General features: G+C 46.4%; 1 protein-coding gene across 1 annotated transcript in view; it reads right to left on the reverse strand.

Annotated features, from left to right (window-relative positions):
• LOC124594470 overlaps nucleotides 1-18,701 on the reverse strand; it is a 258,292-nt gene that overhangs the window by 8,751 nt on the left and 230,840 nt on the right. The window contains exons 7-8 of the mRNA XM_047132846.1: nucleotides 9,072-9,320; nucleotides 2,393-2,688 (exon numbers count right to left, since the gene is read on the reverse strand). Coding sequence (XP_046988802.1) covers nucleotides 2,393-2,688; nucleotides 9,072-9,320 — 545 coding nt within the window. The remainder of the gene's footprint in view (nucleotides 1-2,392; nucleotides 2,689-9,071; nucleotides 9,321-18,701) is intronic.

Raw genomic sequence — 18,701 nt, forward strand, 5'->3', positions numbered from 1 at the left:
TTCATGTAGGCTGTCATGACTCTTGAAACAGTTGCTCTTGAAACATTCAGTAAGTTTGCTGTCTTGGTTACTAATGCTCCATCTAATCGGGCCCCTACAATCTGCCCACTTTGGAACCCTGTTAGGTCTTTCATTGTACGTCGACCTCGGCCCCTGAATGCACATACGAAGTGTGTATCACTCGTTAACAACTTGCACTGATGCCTAGTCCATATTGAACACGCACAATCCAGAGCGACACGTGCCTTACCTGCGTTGTTGACCGCCAAACACAACCACCTCATTACTACACTGTTCACATCATTTTGCCTATCCCCTGCTATGTGTGACGTGCCAAATATGAAATACACTACTGGCCACGAAGATGACGTGCTACAGACGCGAAATTTAACCGACAGGAAGAAGATGCTGTGATATGCAAATGATTAGCTTTTCAGACCATTCACACAAGGTTGGCGACACCTACAACGGCCGGCAGGGTTGGCCGAGCGGTTCTAGGCGCTACAGTCTGGAACCGCGCGACCGCTACGGTCGCAGGTTCGAATCCTGCCTCAGGAATGGATGTGTATTCTTTCCTTAGGTTAGTTAGGTTTAAGTAGTTCTAACTTCTAGGGGCTGATGATCCCAGAAGTTAAGTCCCATAGTGCTCAGAGCCATTTGAACCATTTTTTTTACACCTACAACGTGCTGACATGAGGAAAGTTTCCAACCGATTTCTCATACACAAACAGCAGTTGACCTGCGTTGCCGGGTGAAACGTTGTTGTGATGCTTCGTGTAAGGAGCAGAAATGGGTACCATCACGTTTCGGACTTTGATTAAGGTCGGATTGCAGCCTGTTGCGATTGCGGCTTATCGTATCGCGTTGGTCGAGATTCAGTGACTGTTAACAGAATATGGAATCGGTGGGTTCAGGAGGGTAATACGGAACGCCGTGCTGAGTCCCAACGGCCTCGTATCACTAACAGTCGAGATGACAGGCACCTTATCCGCATGGCTGTAACGGATCGTGCAGCCACGTCTCGATCCCGGAGTCGACAGATGGGGACGTTTGCAAGACAACAACCATCTGCACGAAAAGTTCGACGATGTTAGCAGCAGCATGGACTATCAGCTCGGAGACCATGGCTGCGGTTACCCTTGACGCTGCATCCCAGACAGGAGCGCCTGCGGTGGTGTACTCAACGACGAACCTGGGTGCACGAATGGCAAAACGTAATTTTTTCGGATGAATCCAGATTCTGTTTACAGCATCATAATGGTCGCATCCGTGTTTGGCGACATCGCGGTGAACGCACATTGGAAGCGTGTATTCGCCATCGCCATACTGGCGTATCACCCGGCGTGATGGTTACACGTCTCGGTCACCTCTTGTTCGCATTGACGGAACTTCGAACAGTGGACGTTACATTTCAGATGTGTTACGACCCGTGGCTCTACCCTTCATTCGATCCCCGCGAACCCCTTCATTTCAGCAGGATAATGCACGACCGCATGTTGCAGGTTCTGTACGGGCATTTTTGGATACAGAAAATGTTCGACTGCTGCCCTGGCCAGCACATTCTCCAGATCTCTCACCAGTTGAAAACGTCTGGTCAATGGTGGCCGAGCTACTGGCTCGTCACAATACGCCAGTCACTACTCTTGATGAACTGTGGTATCGTGTTGAAACTGCATGGGTAGCTGTACCTGTACACGCCATCCAAGCTATGCTTGCCTCAATGCCCAGGCGTATCAAGGCCGTTATTACGGCCAGAGATGGTTGTTCAAATAGTTAAAATGGCTCTGAGCACTATGGGACTTAACTGCTGTGGTCATCAGTCCCCTAGAACTTAGAACTACTTAAACCTAACTAACCTAAGGACATCACACACACCCATGCCCGAGGCAGGATTCGAACCTGCGACCGTAGCGGAGATGGTTGTCCTGGGTACTAATTTCTCAGGATCTATGCACCCAAACTGCGTGAAAATGTAATCACATGTTAGTTCTAGTATAATATATTCGTCCAACGAATACCCGTTCATCATCTGCGTGTCTTCTTCGTGTAGCAATTTTAATGGCCAGTGGTGTAAATCAGGACGAAATGTTAAAAATAGCGTGTTTGCTGCCAAGTGAACAATATGTGGACTTATTCATTAGAGGACGAGTGGCGCATTTTCGACAAAGAAAAGGTGAGTTTTTATCTTTCGACATCATTGTTCATGAAGTTTGTAACTGGCTCCTCTTTCCTTCATTTCTAAATGTACTAAATTAGCGAACATTGTTGAAGACTGGTGGAATCTTACATAGTTTCGCAAATTCCGTCATTTCAAAAGGGCGTGGCGAGTTGACCATTCATTCTTTAAGCGACCTCGTGCTCCGTCGCTGATGCCGCTCTGCCGATGGCTCACCTCGTGCAACTGGCGGCGTCGGCGTAGAAGCCGGGCTGCCGCCCGGCGCAGCCCGACCACGGGTGCGGCCCGGCGCAGAGGAAGCCGTCGGCGTCGGCGTCGGCGTTGGGCAGGCAGCGCGCGCTGGCGCGGTCCCAGGCGGCGTCCTCGCTGCAGGCGCCCCACAGCAGCGTGCGGCCCGCCGCGCACAGCACGTAGCCGCGGCAGCCGCGCGTCGAGAAGTCCGCGTGGAAGCCGTCCGCCAGGCGCGAGCACGCGTCTCCGCCCGCCGCGCCGCGAGACTCGCTGCTAACCGCCTGCTCCGACAACACGACGCACTGCGTCACGCTCTGCGGCCTGAGTTCACATCACTTACACTGACGGAAAAAAAATCGCAACTCTGTGAAAGAGTTGGGCGTCATAAACGAATGTTGGTATGCGTATTTCTACAGTGTGGTCCATTCATACTGACCGGGCCAAATAGCTCACGAAATAAGCATCAAACGAAAAAACTACAAAGGACGAAATTCGTCTAGCTAGAAGGTGGAAACCAGATGGCGCTATGGTTGGCCCGCTAGATGGTGCTGCCATAGGTCAAACGGATATCAACTGCGTTTTTTTAAATAGCAACCCCCATTTTTATTACATATTCGTGTAGTACGTAAAGAAATATGAATGTTTTAGTTGAACCACTTTTTTCGCTTTGTGGTAGATGGCGCTGTAATGGTTACAAACTTATAAGTACGTGTTATCACGTAACATTCCATCAGTGCGGACGGTGCTTGCTTCGTGATACATTACCCGTCTTAAAATGGACCGTTTACCAATTGCGGACAAGGTCGATATCGTGTTGATGTATGGCTATTGTGATCAAAACGCCCAACGGGCGTGTGTTATGTATGCTGCTCGGTATCCTGGACGACATCATCCAAGTGTCCGGACCGTGCACCAGATAGTTACGTTATTTAAGGAAACAGCAAGTGTTCAGCCACATGTGAAACGTCAACCACGACCTGCAACAAATGATGATGCCCAAGTAGATGTTTAAGCTGTCGCGGCTAATCCGCACATCAGTAGCAGTCAAATTGTGCGAGAATCGGGAATCTCAAAAACGTCGGTGTTGAGAATGCTACATCAATATCGATTGTACCCGTACCATATTTCTATGCACCAGGAATTGCATGGCGACGACATTGAACGTCGTGTACAGTTCTGCCACTGGGCACAAGAGAAATTACGGGACGATGACAGATTTTTTGCACGCGTTAATTAGCGATGAAGCGTCATTCACCAACAGCGGTAACGTAAACCAGCATCATATGCACTATTGGGCAACGGAAAATCCACGATGGCTGCGACAAGTGGAACATCAGCGACCTTGGCGGTTTAATGTATGGTACGGCATTCTGGGAGGAAGGATAATTGGCCCCCATTTTATCGATGGCAATCTGATTTCCTACGTAATGTTCTACCAATGTTACTACAAGATGTTTCACTGCATGACAGAATGGCGATGTACTTCCAACATGATGATTGTCCGGCACATAGCTCGCGTGCGGTTGAAGCAGTATTGAATAGCATATTGCATGACAGGTGGACTGGTCGTCGAAGCACCATACTATGGCCCGCACGTTCACCGAATCGCACGTCCCCGGATTTCTTTCTTTCTGTGGCGAAAATTGAAGGATATTTGCTATCGTGATCCACCGACTTAGCCTGACAACATGCGTCAGCGCATTGTCAATGCATGTGCGAACATTACGGAAGGCAAACTACTCGCTGTTGAGAGGAATGTCGTTACATGTATTGCCAAATGCATTGAGGTTGACGGACATAATTTTGAGCATTTATTACATTAATCTGGTATTCACGCTGTAACAGCATGATTTCTCAGAAATAAGTTCACAAAGGTACATGTATCACATTGGAACAACCGAAATAAAATGTTCAGACGTGCCTACGTTCTGTATTTTAATTTAAAAAACCTACCTGTTACCAACTGGTCGTCCAAAATTGTGAGCCATATGTTTGTGACTATTACAGCGCCATCTGTCACAAAGCGAAAAAAGCGGTCCAACTAAAACATTCATATTTCTTTACGTACTACACGAATATGTAATAAAAATGGGGGTTCCTATTTGAAAAAACGCAGTTGATATCCGTTTGACCTATGGCAGCGCCATCTAGCGGGACAACCATAGAGCCATCTGGTTTCCCCCTTCAAGCTAGACAAGTTTCGTTTCTTGTAGTTTTTTCGTTTGACGCTTATTTCGTGAGATATTTGGCCCGGTCACGATCAATGGCCACCCTGTATATCTGAAACATGATGTCTGTTCAAATTTCGCGCCAATCGCGTAAGAGTGGCACTAGTAGCGCCACTATGAGGATGCAAATCAGATTTCCTTTAAATACGCTCGTGAGCGTTAGCTACAGTATGTGATCAAAAGTATCCGGACACCTAGCTGAAAATGACTTACAAGTTCGTGGCGCCCTCCATCGGTAATGCTGGAATGCTGTGTTGGCCCACCCTTAACCTTGATGACACCTTCCACTCTCTCAGGCATACCTTCAATCTGGTGCTGGAAGGTTTCTTGGGGAATGGCAGCCCATTCTTCAAGGAGTGCTGCACTGAGGACAGGTATCGATGTCCGTCGGTGAGGCCTGGCACGAAGTCAGCGTTCCAAAACATCCCAGAGGGGCTCTAAAGTTTCAGGTCAGGACTCTGTGCTGGCCAGTCCATTACACGGATGTTATTCTCGTGTAACCACTCCACCACAGGCCGTACATCCGTACATTATGAACAGGTGCTCGATCGTGTTGAAAGATGCAATCGCCATCCCCGAATTGCTCTTCAACAGTGGAAGCAAGAAGGTGCTTAACTCGTCAACATAGACCTGTACTGTGATAGTGCCACGTAAAACAAGAAGGGGTGCAAGCCCCCTCCATGAAAAACACGATCGCACCATAAAACCACCGCCTCCGAATTTTACTGTTGGCACTACACACGCTGACAGATGACGTTCACTGGGTATTCGCCATATCCACACCCCGCCATCGGATCGCCACAGTGAAAATCAGAAGCGTTTTCTTTGCACATTTAGTTACACCTTCCAGGTACTTCACTACATAGTCGCCGCTCCGACTTAGATATTTGTCGGAGCGCTATACCAAATTTCCAACACCACCGTCATAGAAGGCAGCCGCCCGTGCTTTCCGATAATTCTCTACGCTGGTCTATATCGCGTAGCTTGAGCCCTAGTGTTGTTTTCGTATCCAACGTTTCATGTGAACAGAGGTGATACTCAGGACGAGCCAATTATGGCTGTGTTGTGGATGATCGAACACTTCCCATCGAAAAGGCTGCAGGAGCGTCTTCATTGCCCCTGCAGAGTGGAGCTGAGAATTGCCGTTAAGGAGGAAGTGTGTCACAGTTGTATTAGGTGGACTGCATTCATTAAGGCGAAGCCTCTCAGCCGGCCCTCCTACTTGGCGGAAGACATTATTGTTCTAGACATCTTTACTCGCTCATAGTGCGCTCACATCTGAAAACAGCGCCTTGATGCGATCGACAGGCATACTAGAGACACTGCCCAAAACGTCTGTGAAAAGCCTCATCGGATTTCACAGTGGTTTCCATTTCGCGACCGATCATTCCTCACTTTCCGAATAGCCCTCGTATTTGACAGCGTTGTGTGTGCTGTTTGTATCAGCACAGCAGCACATCCCTGACAGAAAGCACTGTCAGGGCTACGGACAATAACATTCCTGAAATGGAGTGGCTTGACCAAAATCTTGACCTTAACCTAATGGGACATCTTTGAGATGAGTTAGAACGTCGACTTCGCTCTAGAGCCTAGTGTCCAACGCCACTACTCTCTCTGATTCCGGCTCTTGAGTAATAATGGGGTGCTATTTTCTAGACATTCTGACACATCATTGATAGTCCCCCCCCCCCCCTCCCCGCCCTGCACACATCTCCTAACAGAGCCATCATAAAGGCGAAGGGTGGACATATCCCTTATTAATGTCCACTAACAGGAGGACCAGATACTTCTGATCAATACGATATTGCAGTCCCCGTGTTAATCTGATTACGATGCAAAGTTTCTTTGGTCATGCATGCATGTTGAGAGGAACAGGCACTGTGGCGACCACAGCCGTCACGAAACACATCAAATGAATTAGTAATTGCGAATAAGGTCTACCATTAGCTGTAGAATGGAATGACGACAGTGAAAAATTGTGCCAGACCGGGATTTGAACCCGGATTTCCCGCTTATCGCGAGCGCTCGCTTTACCATTTGGCTATCCGTGCACGACTCACGGCCACACCCAAACTTCCATGTCTCGTCAACAATGAGTCTACGACCTGGACTCGTACATCCAGTACGTATATTCCCGTACAGTCCGCAGCTCGTGGTCTGGCGGTAGCGTTCTCGCTTCCCGACCACGGGGTCCCGAATTCGATTCCCGGCGGGGTCAGGGATTTTCACCTGCCTCGAGATGACTGGGTGTTGTTGTGTCGTCCTCATCATGGCACACCACCTCTGCTAGGACCTTGCCTCGTACGGCGGTGTGGATCTCCCGCATCGTCCCCTACCCTCTGTCAAGGAGTAAGGGATCTCATCATCATCACCCGTACAGGTCAGACGTTGTACTTGAAAGTCGCTTGCCCGATATCGACAGATAAATACGATACTGCAGTGCCTGTGATAGCGGGCAAGGGATTTTCAAGTACAACGTCTGTCCTGTACGGGAATTTACACTACTGGCCATTAAAATTGCTACACCACGAAGATGACGTGCTACAGATGCGAAATTTAACCAACAGGAAAAAGATGCTGTGATATGCAAATGATTAGCTTTTCAGAGCATACACACAAGGCTGGCGCCGGTGGCGACACCTACAACGGCCGGCAGAGGTGGCCGAGCGGTTCTAGGCGCTACAGTCTTGAACCGCGCGACCGCTATGGTCGCAGGTTCGAATCCTGCCTCGGGCATTGATGTGTGTTCTATCCTTAGGTTAGTTAGGTTTAAGTAGTTCTAAGTTCTAGGGGACTGGTGACCCCAGAAGTTAAGTCCCATAGTGCTCAGAGCCACTTGAACCATTTTTTTCACACCTACAACGTGCTGACATGAGGAAAGTTTCCAACCGATTTCTCATACACAAACAGCAGTTGACCTGCGTTGACGGTGAAACGTTGTTGTGATGCCTCGTGTAAGGAGGAGAAATGTGTACCACCACGTTTCCGACTTTGATAAAGGTCGGATTGTAGCCTAAAGCGATAGCGGTTTATCGTATAGCGACATTGCTGCTCGCGTTAGTCGAAATCCAATGAGTGTTAGCAGAATATGGAATCGGTGGGTTTCCAATTACTCTTAGCAGAATATGGAATAGGTGGGTTCAGGAGGGTAATATGGAACGCCGTGATGGATCCCAACGGCCTCGTATCACTAGCAGTCGAGATGACAGGCATCTTATCCGCATGACTGTAACGGATCGTGCAGCCACGTCCCCATCCCTGAGTCAACAGATTGGGACGTTTGCAAGACAACAACCATCTGCAGGAACAGTTCGACGATGTTTGCAGCAGCATGGACTGTCAGATCGGAGACAATGGTTGCGGTTACCCTTGACGCTCCATCGCAGACAGGAGCGCCTGCGATGGTGTACTGAACGACGAACCTGGTTGCACGAATGGCAAAATGTCATTTTTTCGGATGAATCCAGGTTCTGTTTACATCATCATGATGGTCGCATCCGTGTTTGGCGATATCGCGCTGAACGCACATTGGAAGCGTGTATTCGTCATCGCCATACTGACGTATCAGTCGGCGTGATGGTATGAGGTGCCACTGGTTATACGTCTCGGTCACCTCTTGTTAGCATTGACGGCACTTTGAACAGTGGACGTTACGTTTCAGATGTGTTACGACCCGTGGCTCTACCCTTCATTCGATCCCTGTGAAACCCTACATTTCAGCAGGATAATGCACGGCCGCATGTTGCGGGTCCTGTACAGGCCTTTCTGGATACAGAAAATGTTCGACTGCTGCCCTGCCCAGCATATTCTCCAGATCTGTCACCAATTGAAAACGTCTGGTCAATGGTGGCCGAGCAACTGTCTCGCCACAATACGCCAGTCACTACTCTTTATGAACTGTGGTATCGTGTTGAAGCTGCATGGACAGCTGTACCAGTACACGCCATCCAAGCTCTGTTTGACTCTATGCCCAGGCGTATCAAGGCCGTTATTACGGCTAGAGGTGAAAACGTAATCACATGTCAGTTCTGGTATAATATATTTGTCCAATGAAGACCCGTTTATCATCTGCATTTCGTCTTGGTGTAGCAATTTTAATGGTCAGTAGTGTACATAATGGATGTACGAGATCTGATCCTAGACGCGCGGTTGACGACGTATGGAAGTTTGGTTCTGGCTGTGAGTCGTGAATGGACAGCCAAATGGTAAGGCGACCGCTCGCGATAAGCGGGAAATCCGGGTTCGAGTCCCTCTCCGGCCCAAATTTTCATTGTCGTCATTCCATTCTACAGCTGATGGTAGTCCTTATTCGCAGCTGCGAATTCATTAGGTGTACTTCTGAATAGTTGGTGTAGGTGTCTGTAGTAGTAGAGTGACAGTGTTCTAAAGAGTTCTACTGATTGTGTCGGCTACAAAGGGAGGAGGCTGAGCCTTACCCGACAGGTGACGAGCGGCGCGGGCACGCACATGCGGCCGTCGAAGAGCGTGCTGTCGGGGCAGGAGTGGCGCGCCAGCGTGTGCCCCGCGGCGCAGTGGACGTAGTCGCGGCAGCCAGAGGCGGCCAGCGCGTGCAGCCCGTCCAGAAGCCCGGCGCACTCGCCGCTGGCGCCGCCCAGAGAACCGCGTGAGGACGCCGGCGGTGCGGGGCACGTCACCTGAGGAACACCGCCTCCTTGCAGACTCGTCTGTTTCATTTAAATCATTGTAAGCTACGCAACAGGAAGAAAACCGGGTACGTGTACCTAGGAGAATTACGAGAAGTAATAATCTCGATGGATGAAAAAAAATTGAAAGAAGTTTATAGTTTCAGCTGAAAGGTATCGATTAATCCCTTATACGAGGGTCACTCCAAAAGATATGCACACTATTTTTGTAAAAATACAGTTTTCATTCTGCATGTCTGAAAGTTTTACAGCCGAGTGATTCTAGGCGCTTCAGTCTGGAACTGCGCGACCGCTACGGTCGCAGGTTCGAATCCTGCCTCGGGCATGGATATGTATGATGTCCTTAGGTTAGTTAGGTTTAAGTTGTTCTAAGTTCTAGGGGACTGATGACCTCAGATGTTGTGTCCCGTAGTCCTCAGGGCCATTTTTTTGAAAGTTTTACAGTGTGTAGATACATCCTTCCCGCTTTTTTTCAAACTTGGTTCAACCTGTTCCCGTGAGTGGCGCCGTCACAGCATTACTTCAAGGTGGCTGCTACACTTGACGTTCGTCAGAAGCTGTCATAGAATTCCTGTGCTGTGAAAACGAGACAGTGGGAAACATCCATAAGAGGTTGAAAAAGGTGTATGGAGATGCTGCTGTCGATCGCAGTACAGTTAGTCGGTGGGCAAGCAGGTTACGTGATAAAAGCGGGTACGGCAATATTGAGGACTGTCCTCGCAGCACACACTCCAGACAATGTGCAGAGAGTTAACTAATTGGTGACTGCTGACAGACGCATCACAGTGAACGAATTGTCACGCTACGTTGGGATATTGGATGGAAGTGTCTGCAGAATACTGAAAGTATTGGCGTTAAAAAAGGTTTGGGCCAGGTGGGTTCCCAGGGTGTTGACAGTGGCTCACAAAGAAACAAGAAAAACGGTATGCAACGAACTTTTGGAACAGTACGAGGATGGTATAGACGAATTTCTTGAAAGAATAGTGACAGGTGATGAAACATGGCTCTATAATTTTTCACCAGAAACGAAGAGCAATCAATGGAGTGGCATCGTGCAAATTCACCCAAGAAAAAAAATTCAAAAGCGTACCTTCTGCTGCAGAAGTTATGGCTACGGAATTTTTCGATTCCGAAGGACTCTTGCTTGTGGACATCATGCCAAATGGAACCACCATAAATTCTGATGCATATGTGACGACACTGAAGAAACTTCAAGCTCGACTGAGTCGTGTTCGACCACATCGGCAAAGCAGGATGTTTTGCTGTTGCACGACAACGCACGGCCACATGTCAGTCATAAAACCATGGAAGCGATCACAAAACTCGGCTGGACAACACTCAAACACCCGCCTTACAGTCCTGACCTGGCTCCATGTGACTATCATCTCTTTGGGAAACTGAAAGACTCTCTTCGTGGAACAAGGTTTGAAGGTGATGACTCCCTTGTGCACGCTGCCAAACAGTGGCTCCAACAGGTTGGTCCAGAATTTTACCGTGCGGGTATACAGGCGCTGGTTCCAAGATGGCGTAAGGCAGTTGAGAGAGATGGAAATTATGTGAAGAAATAAAAATATTGTTCCTAAAGGATGTATCTACACACTGTAAAACTTTCAAACATGTAGAATAAAAGATGGATTTTTTTTAGAAAAATAGTGTGCATTTCTTTTGGAGTGACCCTCGTATATGAAGAAACAGTAACGATCGCAAACTGTACTGAAGAGCCAAAGAAACTGATACACCAACCTAATATCGTGGAGGGGCCCCGCGAGCACGCAGAAGTGCCGAAACACGACGTGGCACAGACTCGACTAATGTCTGAAACAGTGCCGGAGGGAATTGACACCATGAATCCTGCAGAGCTGTCCATAAATTCGTAAGAGTACGAGGGGTGGGGATCTCTTCTGAACAACACGTTGCAAGGCATCCCAAATATACTCAATCATTTCCATGTCTGCGGAGCTGGGTGGCCAGCAGAAGAGTGTTCCTGAAGCCACTCTGAAGCCATATTGGACGTGAGGAGTGTCGCATTGTCTTGCTGGAATTGTCCAAGTCTGTCGGAATGCACAATGGACATGAATGGATGCAGGTGATCAGACTGGATGCATACGTACGTGTCACCTGTCAGAGTCGTACCTAGACGTATCAGGGTCCCATATCACTCCAACTGCACACGCTCCACCCCATTCCAGAGCCTCCACCAGCTTGAACACTCCCCTGCTGTCATGCACGGTCCATGGATTCATGAGGTTGTCTCCATACCCGTACACTTCCATCCACTCGATGCAATTTGAAACGGAACTCGTCCGACCAGGCAACAAGTTTCCAATCATCAACAGTCCATTGTCGGTGTTGACGGGCCCAAGCGAGGCGTAAAGCTTCGTGTCGTGCAGTCATCAAGGGTACACGAGTGGGCCTTCGGCTACGAAAGCCCATATAGATGATGTTTCGTTGAATGGTTTGCAAGCTGACACTTGTTGATGGTCCAGCATTGAAATCTGCAGCAATTTGCGTAAGAGTTGCACTTCTATCACGTTGAACTATTCTCTTCAATCGTCGTTGGTCCCGTTCTTGCAAGATCTGTTTCCGGCGGCAGTGACGTCGGAGATTTGATGTTTTACCGAATTCCTGATATTCACGGTACACTCGAGAAATAGTCGTACGGGAAAATCCCCACTTGATGGCTACCTCGGAGATGCTGTGTCTCATCGCTCGTGCGCCGACTATAGCACTATGTTCAAACTCACTTAAATCTTGATAATATGCCATTGTGGCAGCAGTAACCGATCTAACAACTGCGCCAGACACTTGTATTATATAGGAGTTACGGACCGCAGCGCCGTATTCTGCCTGTTTACGCATCTCTGTATTTGAATACGCATGCTTATACCAGTTTATTTGGCGCTTCAGTGCATCATTTATTTAAAATGAGCGGTTTCGGCACATACAGTAGGCCACCTTCCGATTGATTGCACCATTTTCTGAAGCTGGCGAGGCGCTGAGCAGCTGTTATTATCTTGACAACACGCGGTTGCTCAGCGCGTCGCCAGCTCCAGAAAATGGTGCAGTCGATATGAAGATACCCTACTGTATGTGTCAAACCGGTCATTTTAAGTAAATGTTATTTTGCGATCGTGACTGTTTCTTCAAACATATTTATCACAAATAAGATCGCTGACACACCCAACCACGTTGGTTAAAATCGTCAGTCAATCCGCCGCTCACGTAATGGTGTGGTTTTGCTTTACCGAGATCGACAGAATATCTTTTCTCTGCCTGGATTTCCTCATATTTACCAAGTCATGGAGAAAGATCTTACTGGGAACTTTTCCGATGTTCTCCGTCAATCCTATGTGGCAAGAATTCCGTACTGCGCAGCAATACTGCAGAAGAGGACGGAAAAGTGTAGTGTAAGCAGTCTCGTTAATAGACCTACTGCATTTTCTAAGTGTTCTACCAATAAAACGGACTTTAGGTCGCCTTTCTCACCACTTTATCGATGTGATCGTTTCAATTTAAGTTGTTCTTGATTGTAATCCTTAGTTATTTAGTTGAATTGAGAGCCTCTAGATTTGTATGATTTGTCATGTAACCGAAATTTAACGGATTCCTTTTAGTCATCATCTGGACAATATCACACTTAATGTAGGGTCACACTTAGTATAGGGTCCGTTGCCACTTTTCGCAACATACCGATATCTTAGCACCCCTACCTACGACATTCCTGCGGTTTGAGGAAGAGGCCATCCTTTTACATACGTTTCAGATTAAAAATAGCACACCTTACACTGTCCCGTTAGTGCGAACTGAATCAGTACCCAAAGGTCCGCAACAAATGATGAGCAGCCGACAAGTACTGTTTTTTATCACTTAGAAAGTATAGCACGTAGCGTGATCTTCAGTTTGTGGCACTATCACCGTAGCAACGTTTACGGGTTCCAGAACTCGAATTGGTGCTAAAGTGTCCCATACACACAATGCACATGCGTCAAATGGTAGAAGTCCTTTCAGCGACCAGGCAACAGCACAGATGTAGAGGGTGACAATCATTGAATTATATGAATAGACGTAAACTGGTTACAAACTAGTACACGCACTTTCTTCAAAATGTCACTACAGATATTGGGATTTAGGTTATACCTTGCTCGATATGCCTGCCATCATTGGCTATGATGTGGCGCAGACGAATGGCGAAATTCTGCATGACCCGCTGAAGTGTCGGAACCTCGATGCTGTAGATAGCCTCCTGAATGGGTGTTTTGTCTTTAATATAGTCCCACAAAAACAAGTATGTGTTCAGATCCGGAGAATATGGCGGCCAATTGAGGCTCATGCCAGTGGCCTCTGGGTGCCTCAGAGCCAGAATGCGGTCCCCAAAGTGCTCCTCCAGGACATGACTCTCCTGCTTCGATGGAGTCGAGCTCTTTTTGCATGAACCCCATCTTGCCGAAATCAGGGCCACTTTGGATAATGGGGATGAATCATCTTCCAAAACACGTACCGTTCAGTAGTCACCGTGCCGTCACGGAATATCTATCGCACCGATTATTCCGTGATTGGAAACTCCACACCACACTGTCCCCCATTGACGGTGAAGGGCCACTTTGGATAATGGGGATGAATCATCTTCCAAAACACGTACCGTTCAGTAGTCACCGTGCCGTCACGGAATATCTATCGCACCGATTATTCCGTGACTGGAAACTCCACACCACACTGTCCCCCATTGACGGTGAAGAGACTTCTCGAGCGCGAAATGCGGTTTCTCAAACCCCCAAATGCACCAGTTTTGTTTATTGACGAACCTATCCAAATGAAAGTGGGCTTCGTCGCTAAACCAAACCATATTCACATCAAAGTCCTGTTTGTCAATTCCGTGGAGAATAGTATTGGCGTCTCAAAAAATTGGTAGTTACCCACTTAGTAGTTGTAAGGTAGATTATTTCGGTACTTAAATGGTAACCATGTTTCAATAGTACATGCCAAATAAATCTTTTTATGTTGTTAATGTGTGTATGGATGAAGCTTTTTGATCCACCGATCTGAAATTACATTCCCGTATGATGAAATTCATGAATTTATTCATGCTTCCATAATTTTAGACAGAAACTGAAAGTTAAAAGTCTGAAATAGAAAAAAAAGTCAATGAATGGAAAAAACCCGTTGAATATCAACAAAAACGCCGCATTAAAACCCCTCGAAGTGGAGAAACAGGGAATCAACTTTTTAAAAGTCTTATTTAACTTTGATGCCACGTATAGCTCTTTGCTTATAAAACTTCACATCTATTCACGTCAGTGGACCGATAATCTACGTAGTTTGGTCCCATAAGACCTTACCACATATCACGTAAGTAGTTTTCTTGCATTAATTTCATGATTTGTATTTTTTAGTGTCGATTGGAATAACGTAGAAGAAAATGCTTTTTGAAAGCTACATTTTTCTGTGTTGATTAGGTAAAATGTACCCCATACGACTAGATGAATGTGGGAAAGATCTCAAAATCATCCTCAGATCCCTAGTAGAATCAACCTTTAACAGCCTGGGACTGCATCAAGGTAATCCTCGTCTCTGCAGTTTCAAACATTCTTGTACAGCCATGCTAAGAGGAAAGCAGAATTCGAAGCTCCGTGGCTGCATGTGGCACTTTCTTGCACCCACAGGATATGGCAAGGTCCCAGTCCTGGCGAGCACATTACTTCCACTTTGACATATCGCACTTTTCTCTTCTAGCGCAGAAAAAGGTTGTACCTGTTTTCGACTGATGTGTTTGGTATTAAGTAAGATACAGGGTGAGTCAGCTGCCCCTACTCATGGGTTTTACGCATCTCGCAGCACCTTTAAGTATCATGCACAAGATTTTCAGATTCTCTCGTTCACTACATGCAAACTATTAGTCTTACAGAAAAACTGAGTAGGATCTTTTCGTAGGAAATTTAATGCAGTTAAATTTTGTGCTGGGATATGTTTTCGTTAGAGGCCGTAGTTTTCTATTTATTCAGGCCAAACGTACAAAAATTATTTTCAAACGCGTTTTTCTTTAATAATTCGAAAACCATGGCTTCCAACGAATATGTATTCCAGCACAAAATTTAGCTACATTAATTTTCTGCAAAAACTGTAAGGTTAACAGTTCGTGCGTAGTGAGCGAGAGAATACGAAAATCTCGGACTTGGTTTTTAAAGGAGTTGCAGGTTGTATAAAACTATCAACAGGGGCAGCTGAATCACTCCGTATAAAGACCTGCAATATAGCATGACTTTTTTCTTCTGAATTTTACTGAAATAGCTCAGTCGTTTAAAACTGAATTCAGAATCACCAAATTTCATGGGTTTTCTTTTCAAAAATGGTTCAAATGGCTCTGAGCACTATGGGACTCAACTGCTGAGGTCATTAGTCCCCTAGAACTTAGAACTAGATAAACCTACCTAACCTAAGGACATCACAAACATCCATGCCCGAGGCAGGATTCGAACCTGCGACCGTAGCGGTGTTGCGGTTCCAGACTGCAGCGCCTTTAACCGCACGGCCACTTCGGCCGGCTGTTTTCTTTTCCCACAGATAAATGGTGAACTACTTTTCTGATTCCGTGGCACATTAGAGGGAGGGGCCGTCCTTATGGAAACTAGGTGAAATGTTGCTTTTTGAATAATTAATAAAAATATGCCCGAATCGTTTAATTAATGCTAAAAGACATTAAGAATAAAGTTTCTCTGTGTAAATAAATCTGTACAGAAAGGAGAAAAGGTCATAAATTAATATAAAAATATTTTTATACTATTCATGTAAAGAATGTCGCAGAGAAATGTTTATATAGCGAAAATTGACAAAAGACGTTCTGTTCAAAATGGTTCTGAGCACTATGGGACTTAACAGCTATGGTCATCAGTCCCCTAGGACTTAGAACTACTTAAACCTAACTAACCTAAGGACAGCACACAACACCCAGCCATCACGAGGCAGAGAAAATACCTGACCCCGCCGGGAATCGAACCCGGGAACCCGGGCGTGGGAAGCGAGAACGCTACCGCACGACCACGAGATGCGGGCAGACGTTCTGTAAAACGAGTTGAAGGCAGTCGCCGTATTTTGTTTTGACTGTATAAAAACATGAGCTGTGACCCTTCTCTCTCTCTTGTTTGTTTTGGATTACTGTCTCTTAAAATGTAAGTGTCGCTCTCGTAGATGTAACTTTTGGTTAATAAGTACGTTAATTTAATGATAACAGCTGTGTTTGAATAAAAGAACGTACTTTCCTGTTCCATTAGTGCCACATCTCAATTTACTATGTTGCATTTTAGAACTTTTTCAGGGTGCAGCGAATGAGAGTTGCCGACGAATTGTTTGAAGGGCACAGGCGAACGCTACTAGTGTTCAATCGGCATTTACTTTATGAAACTTTTATTTCAGTATCCTGAGATCTCGTTTACCGATCTTTTCTATCGGTATACGGGCAATGTAATTACGCAAACTGCGTAATTTTGAGGTCGGTCACTGGCCTCTAAATAACACCGTCGGTCAACGATCTCGTCGGGCTGACGGGAATCTGATGCTGAATGGCGGAATGCAAATTCATCATTAAGCAAGTAAAAATTTTCTATGCAACATTTTACCGTTTCAGAAGCTTTACCACCAGCAGAAGTGGTCGAGAATTTTATAATTTTTTAAATGTCAATAATTTTATAAAGGGTGTAAATTTTAAGTTGACAAACCAGAATAACTCGAGAAATAAGCTTCACACGAAAAAATGTGTAGAATCCAAAGTTGATTATTTTCGAGGTGGACATTTGGTGCTGCTAAAATTAGTCCGCCACCCTAGCCGGGGGCTGGGGTGGCGGGCTAATTTTAGCACCAGGAGATGTCCCCCTAAAAAAAATCAACTTTGGATTCTACACATTTTTTCGTGTGAAGCTTGTTTCTCGAGTTATTCTGGTTCGTCAACTTATAATTTACACCATATATATGGATGGATCACCGGAACGTATAGTGCTGTCATGTTTACGTGTTGTGAGTCGGAGATATAATCCATGTGCAAGAGCGAGAGACAGTCTCCTTTCTGCAGTTGTGGGCTGAACGAGGAAGCGACAGAAAAAGACTGAAGATATAATTTCGGCACAGTTCTGCAAAGGTTGGTATTCATCCTGGCTGCAGATCAGCGCCGAAACCACAGCCGCACCAAGGACTCGGCGTGATTTTGCGTGAACAGAATCACAACTAACAAAGCTCTAGCCATGCAGGTGACTAAAGCTGCAATCTTTTCCGTCTCTGTAGGTAATGTCAAATGTGCTGTTTAGTAGAGTCACGGAGAATGAACGCTAGAATTTCGAGACAATTCTGTATTCTGGTCGTATGTAAAGCACGCAAGCGGCAAGACGCAGTCAATACCTTCGCTGCGCAGTGCCGATGGTACTGTTACCGACGACTGTGCCGCTAAAGCGGAGTTATTGAACGCAGTTTTCCGACATTCCTTCACCAGGGAAGACGAATTTGAAACACGAACAGCTGCTAGCATGAGTTTCTTAGAAGTAGATACCTTAGGGGTTGCGAAGCATCTCAAATCGCTTGATATGGGCAAGTCTTCAGGTCCAGATTGTATACCGATTAGGTTCCTTTCAGATTACCCTGAAACAATAGCTCCCTACTTAGCAATCATATACAACCGCTCGCTCACCGATAGATCTGTACCTACAGATTGGAAAATTGCGCAGGTCGCACCAGTGTTTAAGAAGGAACTACAGACCTATATCATTGACGTCGGTTTGCAGTAGGGTTTTGGAGCATATACTGTGTTCAAACATTGTGAATCACCACGAAGGGAACGATCTATTGATACGTAGTCATCTTGGTTTCAGAAAGCCTCGTTCTTGTGCAACGCAGCTAGCTCTTCATTCGCACGAAGTAATGGCCGCTATCGACAGGTGATCTCAGGTTGATTCCGTATTTCTGGATTTCCGGAAAGCTTTTGACACCGTTCCTCACAAGCGACTTCTAATCAAGCTGCGGGCCTATGGGGTATCGTCTCAGTTGTGCGACTGGATTTGTGATTTTCTGTCGGGAAGATCCCAGTTCGTAGTAGTAGACGGCAAATCATCGAGTAAAACTGAAGTGATATCAGGTGTTCCCCAGGGAAGCGTCCTGGGACCTCTGCTGTTCCTGATCTATGTAAATGACCTGGGTGACAATCTGAGCAGTTCTCTTAGGTTTTTCGCAGATGATGCTGTAATTTACCGTCTAGTAAGGTCATCCGAAGACCAGTGTCAGTTGCTAAGCGATTTAGAAAAGATTGCTGTATGGTGTGGCAGGTGGCAGTTGACGCTAAATAACGAAAAGTGTGAGGTGATCCACATGAGTTCCAAAAGAAACACGTTGGAATTCGATTACTCGATAAATAGTACAATTCTCAAG

This window comes from Schistocerca americana, chromosome 2 (genome assembly GCF_021461395.2).
Source record: "Schistocerca americana isolate TAMUIC-IGC-003095 chromosome 2, iqSchAmer2.1, whole genome shotgun sequence".
Lineage (NCBI taxonomy): Eukaryota > Metazoa > Arthropoda > Insecta > Orthoptera > Acrididae > Schistocerca > Schistocerca americana.